The 26,146-nt window shown below is 32.1% G+C and overlaps 1 protein-coding gene across 1 annotated transcript in view; it reads right to left on the bottom strand.

The window, feature by feature from the left end:
* LOC139514595 (uncharacterized) overlaps nt 1–26,146 on the bottom strand; it is a 42,488-nt gene that overhangs the window by 6,319 nt on the left and 10,023 nt on the right. Inside the window, exons 3-5 of the mRNA XM_071304002.1 lie at nt 7,785–7,882; nt 6,608–6,767; nt 361–523 (exon numbers count right to left, since the gene is read on the bottom strand). Coding sequence (XP_071160103.1) covers nt 361–523; nt 6,608–6,767; nt 7,785–7,882 — 421 coding nt within the window. The remainder of the gene's footprint in view (nt 1–360; nt 524–6,607; nt 6,768–7,784; nt 7,883–26,146) is intronic.

Raw genomic sequence — 26,146 nt, forward strand, 5'->3', positions numbered from 1 at the left:
GACCCTTCAGTCTGAAGGTACATTCGGAAAACTGCAAACAAACATATTTTTAAGGTTGGCCTTGGGCCCTTTTTGGCCTCTAATTCCTAAACTGTTGGGACTAAAACACCCAAAATCAATCCAAACCTTCCTTTTATGGTCATTAACCTTGTGTTTAAATTTCATAGATTTGTATTTACTTTTACTAAAGTAAGATTGCGAAAACAAAATGTCTTCGGACAACGACGACGACGCTCACGTGATACCAATATACGACCAAAAAATTTTCAATTTTTGCGGTCGTATAAAAACTTGAAACATTATTTGTTTTCCAGTATATGGTCTAGGCTATTAAAACTTTTATATATTTATTTATTTTACCTTCTTTGATATAATAATTTACATAATCCTGAGACTTAAGAACAGCACCAACATGACGTGTATAATTTTGCACTTTCCCAGTTTCTGGTATGTCATCTATTTTACCATGGTAACTAGGTCTATACCTGTGAATAACCTGTAGTTTATCTATTGGAAGGGTTTCCTAAAATGATACACAATGGATATAAACATTAAACAACATATTAAAAACATTATTTCAGAGATTTTATTCATCATCTGCATAAAACAAAATTGGTAAAACAAAGGGTGATTTCTGTTAGATTCTGAAGACAAAAGTGAAACCAATCTATCTAGGAGTCAATTTAACTTTTTGACTACTTAAAGATAATCTTTATCAACTATAGATTCCTAAAAAAATGCTGAAAGAGCTTAAATCATTATTTAATGCTAAGGTATTCAAACTCATACAAGGAATCATTTGACTATTTCTGCTAAGTTGACTTACTTGTAGATATTATTAAAAGTTTTGATACTTTTCAAATGATGAATTCAATTCCATAATAGTTTTGCAATTAAAGGAATTATTTTTCAGATTTTCTGTTTGAATTTACAGAGTTGTACTAAGTTTATGACCTAGTCTATTTACTCCTTGACCTTGAACTGAGAACCAGTTGATAACTCTACATGGCTATGATGTAAGAAAGTATTTAAATTCTTACAAATACTTTAGTAGCATTGGTAGCAGCTGATAGTTCTACATGGCTATGATGTAAGAATGTATGTAAATACTTACAAATACTTTAGTAGCATTGATAGCAGCTGATAGTTCTACATGGCTATGATGTAAGAATGTATGTAAATACTTACAAATACTTTAGTAGCATTGGTAGCAGCTGATAGTTCTACATGGCTATGATGTAAGAATGTATGTAAATACTTACAAATACTTTAGTAGCATTGGTAGCAGTTGATTGTTCTACATGGCTATGATGTAAGCATGGCTATGATGTAAGAATGTATGTAAATACTTACAAATACTTTAGTAGCATTGGTAGCAGTTGATTGTTCTACATGGCTATGATGTAAGAATGTATGTAAATACTTACAAATACTTTAGTAGCATTGATAGCAGCTGATAGTTCTACATGGCTATGATGTAAGAATGTATGTAAATACTTACAAATACTTTAGTAGCATTGGTAGCAGCTGATAGTTCTACATGGCTATGATGTAAGAATGTATGTAAATACTTACAAATACTTTAGTAGCATTGGTAGCAGTTGATTGTTCTACATGGCTATGATGTAAGAAAGTATGTAAATACTTACAAATACTTTAGTAGCATTGGTAGCAGCTGATAGTTCTACATGGCTATGATGTAAGAGTGTATGTAAATACTTACAAATACTTTAGTAGCATTGGTAGCAGCTGATAGTTCTACATGGCTATGATGTAAGAATGTATGTAAATACTTACAAATACTTTAGTAGCATTGGTAGCAGTTGATTGTTCTACATGGCTATGATGTAAGAAAGTATGTAAATACTTACAAATACTTTAGTAGCATTGGTAGCAGCTGATAGTTCTACATGGCTATGATGTAAGAGTGTATGTAAATACTTACAAATACTTTAGTAGCATTGGTAGCAGTTGATTGTTCTACATGGCTATGATGTAAGAATGTATGTAAATACTTACAAATACTTTAGTAGCATTGGTAGCAGCTGATAGTTCTACATGGCTATGATGTAAGAGTGTATGTAAATACTTACAAATACTTTAGTAGCATTGGTAGCAGTTGATTGTTCTACATGGCTATGATGTAAGAATGTATGTAAATACTTACAAATACTTTAGTAGCATTGGTAGCAGCTGATAGTTCTACATGGCTATGATGTAAGAGTGTATGTAAATACTTACAAATACTTTAGTAGCATTGGTAGCAGTTGATTGTTCTACATGGCTATGATGTAAGAATGTATGTAAATACTTACAAATACTTTAGTAGCATTGGTAGCAGCTGATAGTTCTACATGGCTATGATGTAAGAGTGTATGTAAATACTTACAAATACTTTAGTAGCATTGGTAGCAGTTGATTGTTCTACATGGCTATGATGTAAGAATGTATGTAAATACTTACAAATACTTTAGTAGCATTGGTAGCAGCTGATAGTTCTACATGGCTATGATGTAAGAGTGTATGTAAATACTTACAAATACTTTAGTAGCATTGGTAGCAGTTGATTGTTCTACATGGCTATGATGTAAGAATGTATGTAAATACTTACAAATACTTTAGTAGCATTGGTAGCAGCTGATAGTTCTACATGGCTATGATGTAAGAGTGTATGTAAATACTTACAAATACTTTAGTAGCATTGGTAGCAGTTGATTGTTCTACATGGCTATGATGTAAGAATGTATGTAAATACTTACAAATACTTTAGTAGCATTGGTAGCAGCTGATAGTTCTACATGGCTATGATGTAAGAGTGTATGTAAATACTTACAAATACTTTAGTAGCATTGGTAGCAGTTGATTGTTCTACATGGCTATGATGTAAGAGTGTATGTAAATACTTACAAATACTTTAGTAGCATTGGTAGCAGCTGATAGTTCTACATGGCTATGATGTAAGAATGTATGTAAATACTTACAAATACTTTAGTAGCATTGGTAGCAGTTGATTGTTCTACATGGCTATGATGTAAGAGTGTATGTAAATACTTACAAATACTTTAGTAGCATTGGTAGCAGTTGATTGTTCTACATGGCTATGATGTAAGAGTGTATGTAAATACTTACAAATACTTTAGTAGCATTGGTAGCAGTTGATTGTTCTACATGGCTATGATGTAAGAGTGTATGTAAATACTTACAAATACTTTAGTAGCATTGGTAGCAGCTGATAGTTCTACATGGCTATGATGTAAGAATGTATGTAAATACTTACAAATACTTTAGTAGCATTGGTAGCAGCTGATAGTTCTACATGGCTATGATGTAAGAATGTATGTAAATACTTACAAATACTTTAGTAGCATTGGTAGCAGTTGATTGTTCTACATGGCTATGATGTAAGAGTGTATGTAAATACTTACAAATACTTTAGTAGCATTGGTAGCAGTTGATTGTTCTACATGGCTATGATGTAAGAGTGTATGTAAATACTTACAAATACTTTAGTAGCATTGGTAGCAGCTGATAGTTCTACATGGCTATGATGTAAGAATGTATGTAAATACTTACAAATACTTTAGTAGCATTGGTAGCAGCTGATAGTTCTACATGGCTATGATGTAAGAATGTATGTAAATACTTACAAATACTTTAGTAGCATTGGTAGCAGCTGATAGTTCTACATGGCTATGATGTAATAATGTATGTAAATACTTACAAATACTTTAGTAGCATTGATAGCAGCTGATAGTTCTACATGGCTATGATGTAAGAATGTATGTAAATACTTACAAATACTTTAGAAGCATTGGTAGCAGCTGATAGTTCTACATGGCTATGATGTAAGAGTGTATGTAAATACTTACAAATACTTTAGTAGCATTGATAGCAGTTGATTGTTCTACATGGCTATGATGTAAGAGTGTATGTAAATACTTACAAATACTTTAGAAGCATTGGTAGCAGTTGATTGTTCTACATGGCTATGATGTAAGAGTGTATGTAAATACTTACAAATACTTTAGTAGCATTGGTAGCAGTTGATTGTTCTACATGGCTATGATGTAAGAGTGTATGTAAATACTTACAAATACTTTAGTAGCATTGGTAGCAGCTGATAGTTCTACATGGCTATGATGTAAGAATGTATGTAAATACTTACAAATACTTTAGTAGCATTGGTAGCAGCTGATAGTTCTACATGGCTATGATGTAAGAGTGTATGTAAATACTTACAAATACTTTAGTAGCATTGGTAGCAGTTGATTGTTCTACATGGCTATGATGTAAGAGTGTATGTAAATACTTACAAATACTTTAGTAGCATTGGTAGCAGCTGATAGTTCTACATGGCTATGATGTAAGAATGTATGTAAATACTTACAAATACTTTAGAAGCATTGGTAGCAGTTGATTGTTCTACATGGCTATGATGTAAGAGTGTATGTAAATACTTACAAATACTTTAGTAGCATTGGTAGCAGTTGATTGTTCTACATGGCTATGATGTAAGAGTGTATGTAAATACTTACAAATACTTTAGTAGCATTGGTAGCAGCTGATAGTTCTACATGGCTATGATGTAAGAATGTATGTAAATACTTACAAATACTTTAGTAGCATTGGTAGCAGCTGATAGTTCTACATGGCTATGATGTAAGAATGTATGTAAATACTTACAAATACTTTAGTAGCATTGGTAGCAGTTGATTGTTCTACATGGCTATGATGTAAGAGTGTATGTAAATACTTACAAATACTTTAGTAGCATTGGTAGCAGTTGATTGTTCTACATGGCTATGATGTAAGAGTGTATGTAAATACTTACAAATACTTTAGTAGCATTGGTAGCAGTTGATTGTTCTACATGGCTATGATGTAAGAGTGTATGTAAATACTTACAAATACTTTAGTAGCATTGGTAGCAGCTGATAGTTCTACATGGCTATGATGTAAGAATGTATGTAAATACTTACAAATACTTTAGTAGCATTGGTAGCAGCTGATAGTTCTACATGGCTATGATGTAAGAATGTATGTAAATACTTACAAATACTTTAGTAGCATTGGTAGCAGCTGATAGTTCTACATGGCTATGATGTAATAATGTATGTAAATACTTACAAATACTTTAGTAGCATTGATAGCAGCTGATAGTTCTACATGGCTATGATGTAAGAATGTATGTAAATACTTACAAATACTTTAGAAGCATTGGTAGCAGCTGATAGTTCTACATGGCTATGATGTAAGAGTGTATGTAAATACTTACAAATACTTTAGTAGCATTGATAGCAGTTGATTGTTCTACATGGCTATGATGTAAGAGTGTATGTAAATACTTACAAATACTTTAGAAGCATTGGTAGCAGTTGATTGTTCTACATGGCTATGATGTAAGAGTGTATGTAAATACTTACAAATACTTTAGTAGCATTGGTAGCAGTTGATTGTTCTACATGGCTATGATGTAAGAGTGTATGTAAATACTTACAAATACTTTAGTAGCATTGGTAGCAGCTGATAGTTCTACATGGCTATGATGTAAGAGTGTATGTAAATACTTACAAATACTTTAGTAGCATTGGTAGCAGCTGATAGTTCTACATGGCTATGATGTAAGAGTGTATGTAAATACTTACAAATACTTTAGTAGCATTGGTAGCAGTTGATTGTTCTACATGGCTATGATGTAAGAGTGTATGTAAATACTTACAAATACTTTAGTAGCATTGGTAGCAGCTGATAGTTCTACATGGCTATGATGTAAGAATGTATGTAAATACTTACAAATACTTTAGTAGCATTGGTAGCAGCTGATAGTTCTACATGGCTATGATGTAAGAATGTATGTAAATACTTACAAATACTTTAGTAGCATTGGTAGCAGCTGATAGTTCTACATGGCTATGATGTAAGAATGTATGTAAATACTTACAAATACTTTAGTAGCATTGGTAGCAGCTGATAGTTCTACATGGCTATGATGTAATAATGTATGTAAATACTTACAAATACTTTAGTAGCATTGATAGCAGCTGATAGTTCTACATGGCTATGATGTAAGAATGTATGTAAATACTTACAAATACTTTAGAAGCATTGGTAGCAGCTGATAGTTCTACATGGCTATGATGTAAGAGTGTATGTAAATACTTACAAATACTTTAGTAGCATTGATAGCAGTTGATTGTTCTACATGGCTATGATGTAAGAGTGTATGTAAATACTTACAAATACTTTAGAAGCATTGGTAGCAGTTGATTGTTCTACATGGCTATGATGTAAGAGTGTATGTAAATACTTACAAATACTTTAGTAGCATTGGTAGCAGTTGATTGTTCTACATGGCTATGATGTAAGAGTGTATGTAAATACTTACAAATACTTTAGTAGCATTGGTAGCAGCTGATAGTTCTACATGGCTATGATGTAAGAATGTATGTAAATACTTACAAATACTTTAGTAGCATTGGTAGCAGCTGATAGTTCTACATGGCTATGATGTAAGAGTGTATGTAAATACTTACAAATACTTTAGTAGCATTGGTAGCAGTTGATTGTTCTACATGGCTATGATGTAAGAGTGTATGTAAATACTTACAAATACTTTAGTAGCATTGGTAGCAAGTCTATCCACTTCTTTGTATAGCACCATACGTCTGCTTGTATGAAGGATTTTAGGATTGATACATTTTGATTTATCCTCAGTTTGGCTCCCTTCACCATGTTCACCCTTTTCATTGTTTTCTTCTCCAAAAGAACTAAAATTCAACACATTAAAAAAGTTTATAGGAAAATAAATATTGCTTGCATTCCACTCTTAACCATGAATTATTCTTTTTTTGTTTAATGTGTTATACATGTATAATCCGTTGGTGGCCATTGGCTTTTGTCTGCTCTATGGTAGGGTTGTTGTCTATTTGACACATTACCCATTTCCATTCTCAATTTGATGATTGTTTGTTGTCTTTATATGCAATTTTCACCAACTTTGGATATATGATTATGAACGGTTTTTACAGGTTAAGTATACCAGTGTATCCTCCAAAAAACTTTGGTAAGAAAACAGATAATCCTTGTCAATAAAAATCTTAGCCAAACTCATACATTCATATTGCCTCAACAGGATTCAAACTGGCAACCTCAGAGTTGACCTTCTATTGATCGCTAAAAATGAAAGCATTATGCTGATACATGGACATACCAATAAAATCTGATATACAGATGTTACCTTTCACAGTCTCAAATGTTGTTTTTGAATATATACAACAACAAAAAACACAACATTTAGCAAATATTTGTACACAGTGATTTTTTTGTTATTTCCACATATCTATAACCATAACATGCTGCTATTTATTAAACTCTTCAGAAATTCCTATATGTTTATGACATTGAAAAAGATTTCACACAATGTAAAATTTAATAAGAATGTATAAATATCACCACAGTATTTTACTAAATGGTATCAAGTATGACCTGATGTTATCAATGTAGGCTTTACACAAGTATAGTTGGTTAAAAAATCTAATTGATACAATGAACAGAGTATCCTTTTTTAAAGTGTTTAATGGAAAATTTCAGCTGCTTGACCCCAAGTGAACATTTTTTACTCATACTTAGCAAACATACATAAAAATTATAATATCCCATTCACCTTTCCTTTTGAAATGCCAAATATTAGATTTGTTTTCATTCTGGATGCTGCACACAAGCCTAAATCAAGACATGGTTGTTCAGTTCTAGGTAGTGATTTCTATAAAAACACCAATACTTACTTCCCTTTACTTTTGGTCTTTTTCTTTTTAGGATATCTTGGACTATCTCTGTCCCAAACATCATAATCTAGTACTCTATACATAAAATCATATTTATACTGAAAAAGAAAATAAAGCTCCATCTTATCTGTAAGTTCAATGAGAGAAAGCAATTATTAAATAACACCATAATAGTGAAATTACAGATTTCAGTCAGCCAATGTCCCAAGTTATCCCCCCTTATCTAGAGGAATTGTAGTAACCAGGAAAATTTATAAAGTGACACCATTGTATGTGATTATGAGGAAGATGGCTGTTTTAAACAATCAACTTCAGAAATTTTACCTGACTTTTATTAAGTGTGGGCTTTGCTCATTGTTGAAGGATGTATGGTGACCTATAGTATACATGGTCACTTCTATGTAATTTGGTCTCTGTTGGAGAGTTGGCAATCATACCTCATCTTCTTATTTTCATATCAGTTATGATTTTTAGCTCACCTGGCCCAAAGGGCCAAGTGAGCTTTTCTCATCACTTTGCGTCCGTCGTCGTCCGGCGTTAGCTTTTACAAAAATCTTCTCCTCTGAAACTACTGGGCCAAATCAAACCAAACTTGGCCACAATCATCATTGGGGTATCTAGTTTAAAAAATGTATGGCGTGACCCGGTCAACCAACCAAGATGGCCGCCACGGCTAAAAATAGAACATAGGGGTAAAATGCAGTTTTTTGGCTTATAACTCAAAAACCAAAGCATTTAGAGCAAATCTGACAGGGGTAAAAATGTTTATCAGGTCAAGATCTATCTGCCCTGAAATTTTCAGATGAATCGGTCAATCGGTTGTTGGGTTGCTGCCCCTGAATTGGTAATTTTGAGGAAATTTTGCTGTTTTTGGTTATTATCTTGAATATTATTATAGATAGAGATAAACTGTAAACAGCAATAATTTCAGCAAAGTAAGATCTACAAATAAGTCAACATGACCAAAATGGTCAGTTGATCCGTTTAGGAGTTATTGCCCTTTATAGTCAATTTTTAACCATTTTTCGTTAATTAAAGTAATCTTTTACAAAAATCTTCTCCTCTGAAACTACTGGGCCAAATTAAGCCAAACTTGGCCACAATCATCTTTGGGGTATCTAGTTTAAAAAATGTGTGGCGTGACCTGGTCAACCAACCAAGATGGCCGCCACGGCTAAAAATAGAACATAGGGGTAAAATGCAGTTTTTGGCTTATAACTCAAAAACCAAAGCATTTTGAGGAAATCCGACATGGGATAAAAATGTTTATCAGGTCAAGATCTATCTGCCCTGAAATATTCAGATGAATCGGTCAATCGGTTGTTGGGTTGCTGCCCCTGAATTGGTAATTTTGAGGAAATTTTGCTGTTTTTGGTTATTATCTTGAATATTATTATAGATAGAGATAAACTGTAAACAGCAATAATTTTCAGCAAAGTAAGATCTACAAATAAGTCAACATGACCAAAATGGTCAGTTGACCCGTTTAGGAGTTATTGCCCTTTAAAGTCAATTTTTAACCATTTTTCGTAAATTAAAGTAATCTTTTACAAAAATCTTCTCCTCTGAAACTACTGGGCCAAATTAAGCCAAACTTGGCCACAATCATCTTTGGGGTATCTAGTTTAAACTAGAGGGTCCAAGGACCCTGTGTCGCTCACCTTAGATTTTTGTTGACAATTGATGCATGAAAGAACAATAATAATTTTTGTTAAAGGAAACTTTGTGAACCAAAATCTAATCTTTTTTGTGATTGAACCATTTTCAAGTTTATTTTTTTCAGTTTTGAGGTTTAAAACACACTTTTCAAGTATTGTGTTGAACTCTTATGAACATACATGTTTTAGATGGTATGATACTAAACCCCTAACAGGAAGGATTGTGCCCGATGTTCATATGATGAAATGATAATCTTTCAGTCAGTTTAATTGAAGTCTGGAGCTGGCATCGGGTGCGGGAATTTCTCGCTACATTGAAGACCTGTTGGTGACCTTCTGCTGTTGTTTTTTTATTTGGTCGGGTTGTTGTCTCTTTGACACATTCCCCATTTCCATTCTTAATTTTATTATATGTTTGTTTTATATAAACTCATCATCAATACCAGGACTACATTTTGTATATACACCAGACGCTATCATTACTGGTCAAGGATCATTAAGGAAACTTTAATTGATTTTGTTCAATATATATAAGTTGTTCAATTGGTTATGACAGCAAAGTTACTGATCATTATGGAGAATGACAACAGATCAACTGTATCAATCTTTTTACTGGACCCAGGATTATCATCTTATATGAGTGGTGACCTGACGCTTAAATTAAGATTAAAAATGAATAGGTATTAGTTGAATTGAACAAGGTAGACACAGAGAACTAAGTTTTTGCTAGCTTTAATAGAGACGACCTTTATAGTATTTGTTACATGTGTGAAGCTGCTATTTGTTTGTCATTTTTGGGTTGTGACTCATTTTTATTTCTCTTGTTGACTGGAAGTTTTGTTCTTATCAATTTCAAAACTGAATGGGGTGGTGAAAATTAATAAAAGACATCAAATTTAATTGTTTATTATGAAAAATTTGAACACATAAAATACTTCAAATAATGCATTATAATATTCATTGTCTTATACATTTTTTTTATATGTGCATTAATTAATTAAAACAGTTCACTTATAGAACAATATTTACATTCTATAACAAAACATTTTCAAAGTCAAAATATGACAGTAAAAAGTGACATAGTGATTATATTATGATATAGTTATTGTTTCCATAACTTGACCTTCAAAATTTCTTGAAGTTAATTTGTAAGAACTTTTCAAGAAGAATATTCAACAGTTTTTTTCCAACTTAAAGAGTTTAGATTCCATATATAATTTATTTTCTCTTGAGCTTTTAACAACTATCTGTCAAAGTAATTGTCATTTGTGTTTCATTTCTATCATGGTATACTGAGTTATAATATAGTATCTCTGTTTTAAATTTATTCACTTTTTATCAGTTCTGGTGCATTTGCTATAATGCAAGTATCAAGAGTTTACGTTTATTAATTGTTGTATGATGTTATTGAAACAATCTATATAATTCTTATTATCGTCAGTAGTTAGTTTACTGAATTCACTTTACATTGGTTTATTATAAAACAGTCATTAAATGTTTTCATATTTCTTCTCTATTACGCAAATGTTCACAAATTTCTGCTTTATTAAGCAAATGTTCACAAATTTCTGCTCTATTAAGCAAATGTTTACAAATTTCTACTCTGTTAAGCAAATGTTCACAAATTTCTGCTCTGTTAAGCATATGTTCAAAATTTCTGCTCTATTTAAGCAAATGTTCACAAATTGTTCTCTAATGGCAAATGTCACAAATTTCTGGTCTATTAAGCAAATGCTCACAAATTTCCACTTTATTAAACAAATGTTCATAAATTTCTGCTCTTTAAGCAAATTCACAAATTTGTACTCTATTAAGCAAATGTTAACAAATTCTTCTCTAATGGCAAATGTCACAAATTTCTGCTCTATTAACGAAATGTTCACAAATTTCTGCTCTATTAAGCAAATGTTCACAAATTTCTGCTCTATTAAGGAAATGTTCACAAATTTCTGCTCTATTAAGGAAATGTTCACAAATTTGTGCTGTATTGACAAATGTTCACAAATTTCTGCTCTATTAAGCAAATGTCACAAATTTCTGCTCTATTAAGCAAATGTTCACAAATTCTTCTCTATTAAGCAAATGTTCACAATTTTTTTCTCTATGAAGCAAATGTTTACATGAATTGTTCATTAGTTTCAGTTTTATAAATGACTTCTACATATTTAGTCAATGTATAAGCAAAAATGCAACCTCATAGTTAAGTAGAATGACAAATTAATACAATATTTGATTTTTTTTCTCAACTTTTAACCCTTTGCATAAATTAATGATTTACACATTTTGATTAACCTGTACTTAGAATAAGACATAACTGAAATCATAAAAAAACAAAAATATTGAATTTATGGATTGGTTCTTAATTTGGAGAACTTCAAGTAAATTATATTATAATAAAATATGTGGTATTTGTACAGAAACTGATTTATTATGTCTGATATGAACTTGAGAGCATTTCTTAAACAGAAAAGCAATGAATATTGGATGAGATAAATATACAGATTAATTTGGCATTACAAAAAGTAAACTGTACATAATTAATATGATAAATGTTTAGTATATCATATATGTACAGTGAACTCAAGTATTGTAAATTGTATAAAGTTATCTATATGAAAAATTACAATGAATATATGTACATAACAGAAAGGATTTCAACATTATAAACATTTTGATTATTTAATCATAGTTCACCAAACAGCCAATTAAATTTAATCATTTTGTAAGAAGAGAAATGAGGCATGGAACTTGTGGTCTTCAAAACTCCCTTTTTACATCTAAATTAAAGCAATGGCTTTTGATTGTATTCAAAAACAAATATTTCAAGAATTATATATATATATATACATTTATAACAAGTAAATATCAGGAGTGTTCTTAGGCGAAGTGCACACAACTCTCCACTGATACAATGATCATTCAGGTAGTAAAATTTGATGTCTCCAATCATTACTAATTTGAAATGAATGGAATTCTACTTTTCTTCCATAGCAAAATGGTTGACCAATCACCAATGGCCTTTCTGCTTTATGGAAGTCAAAGCAACACAGTTTCAAATTTCTCTACCTCTGCTACCGTCAATCCAATGTACCTATAAAGAAGAAAGCTTTGTAAAGAAGCTTTCTTCTAAACAGGTAAAACTGGATATCAGGAGTCTTGAAGCCAACTCATTTCTATTCCTACTTATAAAAAAGCAAATCTGTTGGAGTGGAAACCCATTTTCCTTTAAAACCACTCGTTCACATTTGAGGTTGCATTTTCAGCAACCGCAAATGTGTCATGTTTTTCAGCGGGTTTGATTTTTGTGGTTTCAAACAAAGCTTGTTTTGGCATATAAAATAATTATAACACTGAATCATTGTGTTTCAATGGCTACATATATAACTTTATGATCTGACCAATAGGAATCAAGAACATCTGTTTCAAAATTTACCTTACTATCAAAATTTAGGAAAATTAAGTCCAACAATGTACCATACGATGTAGTAGGTTTAGACACAATTTGTGAACAGCAAAATGAATCTATCATGAACTTTAAAAAAGAAGTGTTCCCAGTGTTTAAATCAATATTAAAGTCTCCCATTATGATAATTTTTGGATGTTTTAAATACACGTCAGGAAGAAGGTTTGCAAGGAAAGTATCTTTTAGTTGTTGCAATTTGCAGTTTGGTGCTTTGTAAACAAAGACAACCTGAAAAAGACCTTTGCTGGGTGATATTATGTCTGCTATTACAAACTCTAAAGATGGAGTTGAGAAAGTTACTGTATTGTGAAGAATACATTCCTTTTGATAATATAATACCAATCCATGAGGTGGTCTTGTATTGAAGTTTGTTTGCTTTTGGTCTAATCGAACTGGTGGTTCAAAACCAGGTATGAGAAAATCATCATTTTCATCTGTTGAAATAAGTCTTGATTCAGCAATACCAATAACATCAGCATCCAAGATGTTAGGGTCTGATTTAAGATCATTAAAATGAGCATGCAATGACCTTGTGTTGTGAAAAACTACTTTAAAATAGTTACTTGATAAGTTATACAATGGCTTAAAGCACAACTGTAGAGTTGCATCTGTCCTTAGTCTGTGTAATTCTTGTCGAACACAATCTGCTACAGCTATTGCTTCTTGATTGAGATCTAATATCTGTAATCCAGTTAAAGATGTTACTCTGCTTAAGGCAACATAGTGAATATGTGGTATTTTCCCTTTACGTTTTGATTTCAGACTAACAACAACCTCATGTAATGTATCTCCTTGTGATTTATGAATTGTTTTTCCAGCTGCTGGGCGAAGAGGAAACTGAATTCTTTCAAATGTCTTATATCTATAAGTAAATGATCTTTTAATGTCAAACATTGGAGTCCAGGTTTTTTCAATATCTTTTCCGTACAAGTGTGAATATTTTTTTCTATTGTTAGCACCTATTCTGGCATCTTCAAACTTAACCCATATGATACTTGGTCTTAAAGATGTAGTTTTGCACTCAATCAATTTAAGTTCACAAGTTGAACCATTTGTAAGACCATCAGTGACTTCAATATTAGCTGTAAGATCATATTTCATCCCAATTGCTAGTACTACTTCTTTTGCAAGATTGGCTGTATCAGACTGTTTTTCTGGTAAAGAACTAAGTAATTTTGTTTTTACAGATGCTGGCAAATCCCCACAAACTGTGTCAACTGCTTTAACTTTAACCTTTTGAGAGCTTAATTTAGATATGTATAGCAAATTAAAATTATCCACCAAAGCATTTTCAACAAACAAATGTGTAGCATTAGTTCTGTATGTTGGATCACTGATTGAAACAGTTCTGGTACTTAAAACTGCAAAATCATTTTCAGTCAGCTGATTTTGTCTCAACCTATTTAGTAATAGAGCAAATTCTAAATCATCTTTTTGTCTCATTATTTCAGTAAGTTCATGAAAAGAAAATAATAATTTCCAGTAATTAGGGGCTAATGCTGTTAATCCTTTGCTAAGATCATTGAAAATCCAGCTGTCAAATACAGGCTGAAGTTGGAAAAAGTCACCAATAGCTATGATACTGACGCCACCAAATGAACAGTTGCTTCCCTTGATTTTTTTCAGCCTTCTCTCCAGTAAAGAGAACATTTTGTTTCCAACCATTGAGATTTCATCAATCAAAATCAGAGACAAATTTCTGTATTTCATTCTGAGTGTATTGAGAACATCACATGACAGTGACTGGTCAAGTCCTTTATTTGGTTGTATCTGGAAAGCATTGTGAATGGTCAGACCATTTATATTGTAAGCTGCCTTTCCAGTAGGAGCACAAAGAAGAATTCTTATATCGTCAGGGTCCTCACCTTCAATAGAACATAAGTGTCTGTGTAAAGCTTGAAATATTGCTCTGACAACTACAGATTTTCCACATCCTGCTCCACCTGTCAAAAATGTATAAAATGGTTCATGTTTTGTTTTAACCCATGTGACAACATGTTGGAAAAATTCCCACTGCTTTTTATTCAAGGATCTTATTAATCCAAAATAATCACTCTCATTTATTCTGTTGGCATGATTTGTCAATTCTACTGTTCTTGCTTCTATTCCAACTTCACGGGACATATCATACAGTCTATGTTCTGTTGGTCTATCTGGATTGAAATGAACATACTGTTCAGATTCTGTTGGGCCTATTTCAGCATCTTCCATTTCTACTTGTTGTGTGGCAGGTGCTATTTGATCATTCTCATTACATTCATTTTCTGCCTCTTCTATAGCTTTTTCTAGATCTATTACTTTACCCTCATATTGCTTGGCTTTTTTTTCTAATAGTCTTGCAACAGTCAAGTACATTTTTTCAAATGTTTCATGTCCACATTGCAAATCTGAAAGTTCATTTCTCCATGGATAAAATAACATTAAGCGTTCTCTGTAGAAGTTTTCAGAGTCAGTCTTGTAATTGTATTTAACATATCTTATAACCTTAGGTGTTTTTCTTTGGTATATTCTAATACCATTCTTCAGAGTTAAGTCAATTTTGTTATTGGTTTCTTCTATAACATCTGTATTTGCCTCTTCATTTTCACTTTCAGATCCATTGTCCTGCTGTTCTGATTCATGATCTGAGGACTCTGAAGTTTTAGGATACTGAAATTCAAGTTCAGATACATAGTCGGCTAGACACCAATTCTCCAGTTGTTTTGGTCTACGCGAGTATCTTTTAATATCATTGTCCGATTCTATTTCAGTAGAGTCTGGGCCTAGTTTTTCTAGGGCTGATGATTGCTTTAGAAGGAAAGTTCTTTTGTGACGTGGAGATGTGTTAATGAATACAACTTGTCTTGTAGCTTTTGTTAAAGGCATCTGTAGTGTTAAGTAGGTTGCTTCTTGTGCGCTTGTTTCAACAGAATTTGAAAAGTAATTCCCAATGTGTCTTACTTGATGCTTCAAGTCTAAATTTCCCTGTCGTGCTTCTTTTGCTGCTTGGTCTAGTAGTGCACTCATACCTTTTTGTGATTTACTTATGTATGAAACAATATACACTGCACATGCAAATGCATCTAAAACAAACTGTAAATCATGATTTGCTTTCCAGGCTACCAACACAGTTTTCATGTAACCATTAACACGGACTTCAGATGGTTTTCGTTTGAGAAAAACTTTTGGACCACTCAAGTTGCTTCTAATGGCCTTAATGTAATTTTCATCATTCATTTGTAACACATCATTTAAAAACATGTCATATGTCATCTGGTCTATATCTTCAGAATTGTGAAGTGAATTAATTTCGTTTTGTATTTCTTTATATATAGCCTTGTGTTTTTCTATGTCATCATTTTCTCCCAAAGGTTCTAAAATAACTGTTGCTTTCATAGGTGGAAGGGGGAAACCAAAACGACAAATTGGGTGACCTTTTTTTCTGCACGTTTTTGAATGTTTATGAACTTGCAAATTGACTAAACTGTCATTTTCTAAAAGTGAACAGGAGACATATTTATCAATAAATGCTACAACATCTTCATTTGAATCACTTTCATATACTGGTGCATTTTCAATCCATATTAAGATATGAATATGTGGTGAACCTCTCTGTTGAAATTCAACCCTATAAAAAAAATCTGTCAATTTTCCAATAGGATCATGATCACTTTTCAACACCAAGTTGATAAACTGTTGAACACGATAATCAAAATATCTAGAGCATGTCACAGGGTCTTTCTGAACAAGTTTAGATTTCTGATTCCAATCCATTTCTTCCAATTCTTTGTCAGTATACTCTTTTCCATCATTTAATTTACCTAGAATTCGTAGCAAATCTTTCCAGTTAGTGTCTGCAGATGAAAGAGAGCCAAACCATGTTGGAAGACCCAACTGTCTAATCATTGCAAACAAATCTTTTTTCCTCTTTTCAAGATATACTGGAGAATTTCTTAAACTTCTAAAGATATAATAACCTTCATCCAATCTTACAAGATCATTCACAGTGTTAGGATTCAGTACATCTTTTGCTGTCCATTGTTTTCCTTCTGATTGACACCTTCTCAGAGCAAGATTGACCTTATCACTTATGTTTTTTAACTGAATTTTCTTTAACTTAAAAAAAATGTTTGGTACAGACTGTGCTACTCTCCTATCCATGGACCTTAGTTCCCATTTAACAATATCAGTATAGTGTACAGAAACAGACCTTTCTTTGTTATCTGGTCTCCTTTGACCACAAAATATAGTTGGAAAAGATAAGTACTCTGCATCAGGATCACTGTAGAGACTAATTGGTCGTTGACCTTCACCAGGAGCAAAAGTTAAACCTGCATCACATAGCGGATTGTCGTCTGGAATGTGATCTAACAGTGTATCTGTGTTTCCAACATGCGTTTCACTTTCATCTACTTCACTGAAATGATCGGAATCATCGTCTGAATCATTTTCATCTTGGTCATCCTCTTGTTCTGTACTATTGTTTTCATTTTGTGTTTCTTCTTCATTTATTTTTGCTATTTCGGTAATCCAATCATTATTTATTTCAATCCCAGAAGACTTGTACAAGTCACTTGTTCTCATTAAATAATGTAGTGCACAAATGACAGCAAATGGTCTGACATTTTCACTAAAATCACATTTTTTGAATTCAAGCTTTTTCTTCAATTTAACTGATATTGTACCTGATTTCTCTATTGTATGTGGAAGAGAATTTATTGTAGGTTGAACTTCAACAGGCACATTTACAACATTGCCTTTAACTGACAACTGTCCACCTCTAGGCAACTGTCGAATCTGCATAAAAGGAATTCTTAATGATAGTAGTCTCTCTTCTAAAGGATACAAATTTAATTCTTTTGGTTTTTGAGGAAATCCCATTTTATTTGCTATTGCAAAACGAGGTATTTTTCGTCTTTTAATTGCATTTAGACAAGTGTGACATATCCATTCTATGTCTTGTACAGATTTAAAATTAGTAAAGCAATGAGTCATGTTAGCAGGAGTGTTAGTTTTGACAGTTTTAGAATTTACTACAGAATCACAGAACCAAGTTTGATGACATGAAGTACATATATATGTAGGACCTTGATTTATTTTTGTTTTAAAATTTTTTATGCAAGCATCAAGGGTTATACCCTGAGTTCTTTTCTTTTTCAGGTCTTTTTCATGATCTGTAAAATCAATGTTTTTTCTTTTAGTACTTTTGACTGTCTTTTCATAACATCTGTCTATATCTAGGTTTTTCTGTCTAGAATTTTGTTTCTTCAAACGCTCATTTTCTAAATTTTCTGGATTTGACCTATATTCTTTTTTTCTGTGGAAGTCTCGTTCAGACTCATGTTTTCTGTAGTCTTCATCTTGTCTGGCAATTTTTTTCTTTTCTGTTTCGTTTCTTTTGAAATCTTCATTCTTTCTAGCCTGTCTTTTAGAAGCAAGTTCTCTTTGTCTTTCCATCTGTCTTATATCAGAATTATCTCTTTGAGACTTCTTACTTTCTGCTTCAGCCCTTTTATAATTTTCATCCTTTCTAGCCTCTCTTTTAGAAGCAAGTTCTCTTTGTCTTTCCATCTGTCTTATATCAGAATTATCTCTTTGAGACTTCTTACTTTCTGCTTCAGCCCTTTTATAATTTTCATTCTTTCTAGCCTCTCTTTTAGAAGCAAGTTCTCTTTGTCTTTCCATCTGTCTTATATCAGAATTATCTCTTTGAGACTTCTTACTTTCTGCTTCAGCCCTTTTATAATTTTCATTCTTTCTAGCCTCTCTTTTAGAAGCAAGTTCTCTTTGTCTTTCCATCTGTCTTATATCAGAATTATCTCTTTGAGACTTCTTACTTTCTGCTTCAGCCCTTTTATAATTTTCATTCTTTCTAGCCTCTCTTTTAGAAGCAAGTTCTCTTTGTCTTTCCATCTGTCTTATATCAGAATTATCTCTTTGAGACTTCTTACTTTCTGCTTCAGCCCTTTTATAATTTTCATTCTTTCTAGCCTCTCTTTTAGAAGCAAGTTCTCTTTGTCTTTCCATCTGTCTTATATCAGAATTATCTCTTTGAGACTTCTTACGTTCCGCTTCAGCCCTTCTATAATTTTCATCCTTTCTAACTTTTCTCTTGGCAGCAAGTTCTCTTTTATTGAAATCTTCATTCTTTCTAGTCTCTCTTTTAGCAGCCAGTTCTCTTTTTCTGAAATCTTCATTCTTTCTAGCCTCTCTTTTAGCAGCCAGTTCTGTTTTTTTGAAACCTTCATTCTTTCTAGTCTCTCTTTTAGAAGAAAGTTCTTTTTCCTTGAATTTTTTATTTTTTCTTCTATTTTGCATGTAGTTTTTCATATATACAAATTTGGGCACTTTTATATACTGGTTGGAATCTTTTTTTTGGTTTGTGTTCCTTAGTTTCTGATCATCAAAATAATTTTTCATCTGCTTGGTCACATCTTTGTCAGTATCTTTACTACTGATACATACAGGTAAAATTTCAAATTGAGAGTCTAAATCAATTTGTAAACTTGTGTAAAAAGCATACAAGTAACTGACGAGGTCATGCAAATCAGCAAATCCAATCAAAATACTTTTGCCGGAGGAATCTAATGGATTATTCAGTGTACATTCTGAATGAGAATGAGTGTCAAAAAAATAGTATGTATGATTAAAATAATAAACTGCCGAACATATGGCTCCAATCATTATAAGAAATTTGTTAGACTGCTTTATACAATTTTGAATTGCTTCTTGTAATGTTAGAAATCCAGTCAACTCTTGGTACTGTAAAGCTAGACCAAACAGAATATTTTGTTTGTTTATTATAAAAGTCCCTTCAGGAATTTCTATTTTGATGGGAATTTCATCAAAATTTAAAAGCATATTTTTAAATAATCCCTGTGTAGTTAAATCTTGAACATGCTTCCTGTAAATATCATCACCTTTATTCAAAATGTAATCCAGGTTCAGTGTGTTTGAATCAAAATTTGATGTAGAAAGTGACAAGAAAACTATGCAATTACAAGTACATTGGTTTCCCCTGCTTTGATCAGCAAATTTTGTGGCATATTGGTCAAAAGTTCCAAATTTCAGAAATTTTGCATTAAAAGAATTGGAATAATCAGATATTTCTTTTAAATTACTTTTAGATTGTTCATTTTGGTCTTGCAACAGATCAGTTTGGATATTACTATGAGAATCTTTTCTTGCATAACTATTGTTTGATTCATTTGACAGAATATCTGTTTGTATTTGACAAGTTTCTTTTGCACAGTTATTGTTACTGTTTTCATTCAATTCTTTTGCACAGTTATTGTTACTGTTTTCATTTAATTCTTTTGCACAGTTATTGTTACTGTTTTCATTTAATTCTTTTGCACAGTTATTGTTACTGTTTTCATTTAATTCTTTTGCACAGTTATTGTTACTGTTTTCATTTAATTCTTTTGCACAGTTATTGTTACTGTTTTCATTCAATTTTTTTGCACAGTTATTGTTACTGTTTTGATTCAAATCAGATAGTTCATGTTCATTTATTTCAAATTTATTCAATTCAAGTATATTCAGTTCAGATATTTCAAGTTTATTCAATTCAGATATTTCAAGTATATTCAATTCAGATATTTCAAGTATATTCAGTTCAGATATTTCAAGTGTTTTCAATTCAGATTGTTCAAGTAGTTTCAAGTTACTGTTGTTTATATTTGAGTAGAGGTCAGTATCCCCCATATTATTTGAGTTACTGTTGTTTATATTTGAGTGGAGGTCAGTATCCCCCATGTTATTTGAGTTACTGTTGTTTATAATTGTGTGGAGGTCAGTATCCCCCATGTTATTTGAGTTACTGTTGCTGAGGGTGTCAGTATCCCCTATGTCAAGGTCGAACTCTGTACTGTTAATGGGGCCAGTATCCCCAGTCAAGTCTGTCAGTCTCTGTTTCTTTGGGTTTTTCACACCACGTTTAGCCTCAGCTGCCTTCCAATTTTTTCTTCTTGGCATCTTTAAAAATCTATAAATACATATGCAAACAATGTACAATAACAAGGACAAAATGTTATAAATGCATAGTGTGATACAAGAAAGGCTAAATGAACAATTATATAATGAGAGCTAATATAATTGGGGTAGACATAGTACCTTTATATATCATGAATATAATATGTGTTTTCTGCCATAGAGTTGTCACTTGTTCAGACATATTTATAGCTATATCTATATATGTGTCTAGAATACTTTATGCTTCACGTATTTGAATAAATAATACATCAAAGTGCAATTATAGTTTCTAAACATGTAGCCTTTGATAAACTAAGGAAAAATTATGTTGTCCTTTTAATCATGATTTCAGAATTTCATGATTTCAACAACTTATCAAAGTCCAAAGCCCATAATTTCTGCAATTATTAGCAGGGCGGAACAAAAGTTAAACTAAATCTGTAACTCATCATGGTTAACTCAATCATACCACATCTTCTTTTTTTATATCACATACTAAAAATCAGCCAAACATCTAAAGGCATTTAGAAAACAAGAATGTGTTCATACTACATGGATGACTCACACACACTATAATTTTCTATGTTCAGTGGATCATAAAATTGGGGTCAAACTTTTAATTTGGATTTAAAATTAGAAAGATCATATCATAGGGAACATGTGTACTAAGTTTTAAGTAGATGTGACTTTAACTTCATCAAAAACTACCTTGACCAAAAACTTTAACCTGAACTTTGCACTCTCATTTTCTATATTCAGTGGACCATGAAATTGGGCTCAAAACTATAATTTGGCATTAAAATTAGAAAGATCATATCATGGAGAACTTGTGTAGTGTTCGGTAAACAGGAAGTTGTCAAGTGATCAATCTGAAAACGCATCACACGGTAAAGCTGACTTAGATAAACCCTGAAACCAAATTTCAGAAATCCTTGTATTGTAGTTCCTGAGAAAAATGTGACGAAAGTTTCATGGGACGGACTGACTGACAGACAGACGGACGGACAGACAGAGGTAAAACAGTATACCCCCCCTTTTTTTAAGCGGGGGTATAATTATGACACCTGTTGTGCCTGTTGATTAGGGTAGGGTCTTAAACTTGTCATTATATGTCCCCATATAAAATTAAACATTCATTTGAATGGACCAGAAAAAAATAAAATGGAAACCAATAATTGGGATATTGACCTGATTTATGATCCTGATATCTGAGGAAAATCAAGATGATAGTAGGCGAGTCTGATAACAGAAGTTCCAATAAACAAAACTCAAATGGTTAGAATATTTTTAATGAATTTAATATTTCCATTGAAAACTGGTTTTTAGCTTCATCCTTCTCTTTAAAGTCTTTAACTAGAATATGTTTTCACGACAACATCATAATTTGAGAACATGTAAAATATTGAGATTAAAATTTATAAGGGTTTGCAAATTAAGATACATTTAGTTGTATGCTACTATATTTCCAACTGCACAACGCATTAAAATAAATATTAACAGCAAAATAATGTGTTAACTATTTTCATGAGGTAATATCAATTCATTTGCTGTCATTTATAAATCTGTATAATTTCTTCCCTTTCATCAGGTTGGGAACAAACCCTCTATATGGTGAGTATTCCTGTATAGAGAGATAATCCTTTTAAAGAGGCATACAATTATCCATATAGAGTGGTATTTTTGTTTAGATTGGATTTATAACAAATTAGGGCAGAATGTCATCACCACCGTATGAGGACTTGTGATTATTGGTTCCCAACCTGTTCATCGTTATCTAGCTTCTTTCATTCTAAATTTACAATGCTAGCTAATCAAATTTTTCATTTGACTATGTTGCTCATATTTATCTATATTATATCTGAAAATACAAAGCAGTTTATGTGTCCCTATTATAGTTTAAAACTTGGGCAAACTCATACCTTCAACCGACCTTGACCGGAAAGGAGAAATTCAGACTTTTCATTGAAGAATTTCATTTTGCTATATCTTATTACCACAAAAAAAAAATTAAAACAACAAAGTCCAATAAATATGATGACTGGAACCAATGACACTGAAAAGTTTAAACATGGGTCTTTATTCTAAGAATGTGAACCTCCCAACGAGAGTACAATAATCTCCTGTTTAAGGGTCTCCTCCTGTTAAGGAGTAAAAATCATCTGCTCTGTATGAAATATTTCATGAATGAAAATTTTCAGCTGCTATTTTTGATAATTTCTTACTATTGTATTTAATTTTACCTGCAAATCAAAGAAGATGTATAATTATATGGCTTTAATTGACAGCATAGGTGTCAAACATACTGGTAGTCAATAATGTTTACCTCTGGCTATAAACTGCCGTTGTGTATCATGTGTATTAAAAACTTTTGTGTATTGAAAAAAGATTACTTCCCTTTGAAGTATCCTTTTTTAAGTAATTTTTCTCTTAAAATGTAAATTGTATAAAGCATATAAATTAGTTATATTTTAATAAAATAATCATAAAAGGGTGGTAATTAAATGAATTTAAATGTTTTGGGACAAATAAAAAAACATAAATTTATAAATTATTTTTGGAATCTAGACTTCCTTTCAAGGAATTAAAAATATTATTCAAAATCTGAACTATGACAGTTATCAGTGAACCGACCGTGCAAGGGCTGTATAGCCAGTCAAGGTCGTTAAAAACTTCCATTTGTTGTATCAGTGATGACTGTGCAAGGGCTGAAAAGCCAGTCCAGGTCGTTAAAAACTTCCATATATATATATCAGTGCTATGCATTACCGACCGACCGTGCAAGGGCTATATAAGCCAGTCAAGGTTGTAAAAATCGTCCACTTGTTGTATCAGTGCAGTATTCTACAAGGAGCATAACCTTCAATTCAAATGTTTTCAATAAAATCCTGTTAAAATATTGTAATATGCATCTGAATAAATCAAAATATTTTATACTTCTAGAAACAGAACATGTTTTACTTAATAATGATAAATGATATCATTCAAATAGAAAGGCAACAAGGGTACTTCAAACATGATAAACATTACATTCTGATGGAAATTTGAAAAACAAATCACTTTTATTAAAGACAATATCTACATTATACAGTATACATTTACAACAAAATTATCTTGATAAAAAACCTCCTTATCTGAGTCCTAATCTCCTGACCAAAATTTCCCAATCGTCTGATCTGAGTTTCACAGTCTATCACATGTACGATTTTCTTGTAAAGTTATATTTTTATATTAAGTATAATCATTTCTTAAATATCAAATCAATACCAATACTTTATATTGGATTTCTCCTATGAAATGAAAACAATGGACACAATTATATTTATTTATGAAATATTTCCCTTAACTTGCAATAAAATGTAAAATGAAGAACTATATTCTTTCTTTTATTTTTATGAGAAAAAATGTCTTTTAATAGTAAATTGATATTTTGAACAATATAAATTATTTTAAGATCCTGTGTTGTTGAAAAATCTAGCTTTCAAAATTTCTGTTATTCTATAAAAGCTTTAAACAATAATATGAGGCACACACAGTGGTGATTCCAAGGGAGGGTTCCAGGGGTTGGAACACCCCCTTTTTTTTAATGGTCAATGCATTTGAATGGGGACTTAAAGTTGGAACACACACACACCCCTTTTTTAAATGTCTGCATCCGCCCCATATAATGATTACCTGTGAAAGAAGACAAAGTCTATATAAATAATTTTTGGAATTCGAAATTGACATTTAAACTTCAGAATCTGTGGAACAAGACACCAAAATACTTACATTATTGCTGTTTAAATTTTATCTCTATCTATAATAATATTTAAGATACTTACAATTTTCTAAACTTGGCCTTTATTTTAAGATCTTATTTTGCTGAACATTATTGCTGTTTACAGTTTATCTCTATCTATAATAATGCTTTGGTTTCAGAGATATAAGCCAAAATTTACATTTTACCCCTATGTTCTAATTTAAGCCATGGCGGCCATCTTGATTGGTTGGCTTGGTCACAGCACACATTTTTTAAACAAGATACCCTAATGATGATTGTAGCTATGTTTGGTTAAATTTGACCCAATAGTTTCAGAAGAGAAGATTTTTGTATATGATAACAAAAATTTACGAAAATTGGTAAAAAATGGCTTTAAAGGGCAATAACTCCTCAAGAGGTCAATTGACCATTTTGGTCAAATTGACTTATTTGTAGATCTTACTTTGTTGAACATTATTACTGTTTACAGTTTATCTCTATCTAAAATAATATTCAAGATAATAACCAAAAACGGCAAAATTTCCTTAAAATTACCAATTCAGGGGCAGCAACCCAACAACCAGTTATCTGATTCATCTGAAAATTTGAGGGTAGATAGATCTTGACCTGATAAACACATTTAACCATGTCACATTTGCTCAAAATGCTTCGCTTTTTGAACTATAAGGCAAAAACTGCATTTTACCCCTACATTCTTTTTTTAGCCATGGCGGCCATCTTGGTTGGTTGGCCAGGTCACGCCACACATTTTTTAAACTAGATACCCCAAAGATGATTGTGGCTAAGTTTGGATTAATTTGGCCCGATAGTTTCAGAGGAGAAGATTTTTGTTAAAGATTACTTAGATTTACGAAAAATGGTTAAAAATTGACTATAAAGGTCAATACCTCCTAAAGGGGTCAACTGACCATTTTGGTCATGATGACTTATTTGCAAATCTTACTTTGCTGAACATTATTGCTGTTTACAGTTTATCTTTGTCTATAATAATATTCAAGATAATAACCAAAAACAGCAAAAAATCCCTAAAATTACCAATTCAGGGGCAGCAACCCAACAACGGGTTGTCGAATTCATCTGAAAATTTGAGGGCAGATAGATCTTGACCTGCTTAACAATTTTACCCCAGTCAGATTTGCTCTAAATGCTTTGGTTTTTGAGTTATAAGCCAAAAACTGCATTTTACCCCTATGTTCTATTTTTAGCCATGGCGGCCATCTTGGTTGGCTGGCCGGATCACGCCACACATTTTTAAAACTAGATACCCCAATGATGATTGTGGATAAGTTTGGTTAAGTTTGGCCCAGTAGTTTCAGAGGAGAAGATTTTTGTAAAAGTTAACGACGACGACGACGGACGACGGACGACGGACGACGGACGACGGACGACGGACGACGGACGCCGGACGCCGGACGCCAAGTGATGAGAAAAGCTCACTTGGCCCTTCGGGCCAGGTGAGCTAAAAATGTGTTGCGTGACCTGGTCAACCAACCAAGATGGCCGCCACCGCTAAAAATAGAACATAGGG

The sequence above is a fragment of the Mytilus edulis genome, chromosome 3 (assembly GCF_963676685.1).
Source record: "Mytilus edulis chromosome 3, xbMytEdul2.2, whole genome shotgun sequence".
NCBI lineage: Eukaryota > Metazoa > Mollusca > Bivalvia > Mytilida > Mytilidae > Mytilus > Mytilus edulis.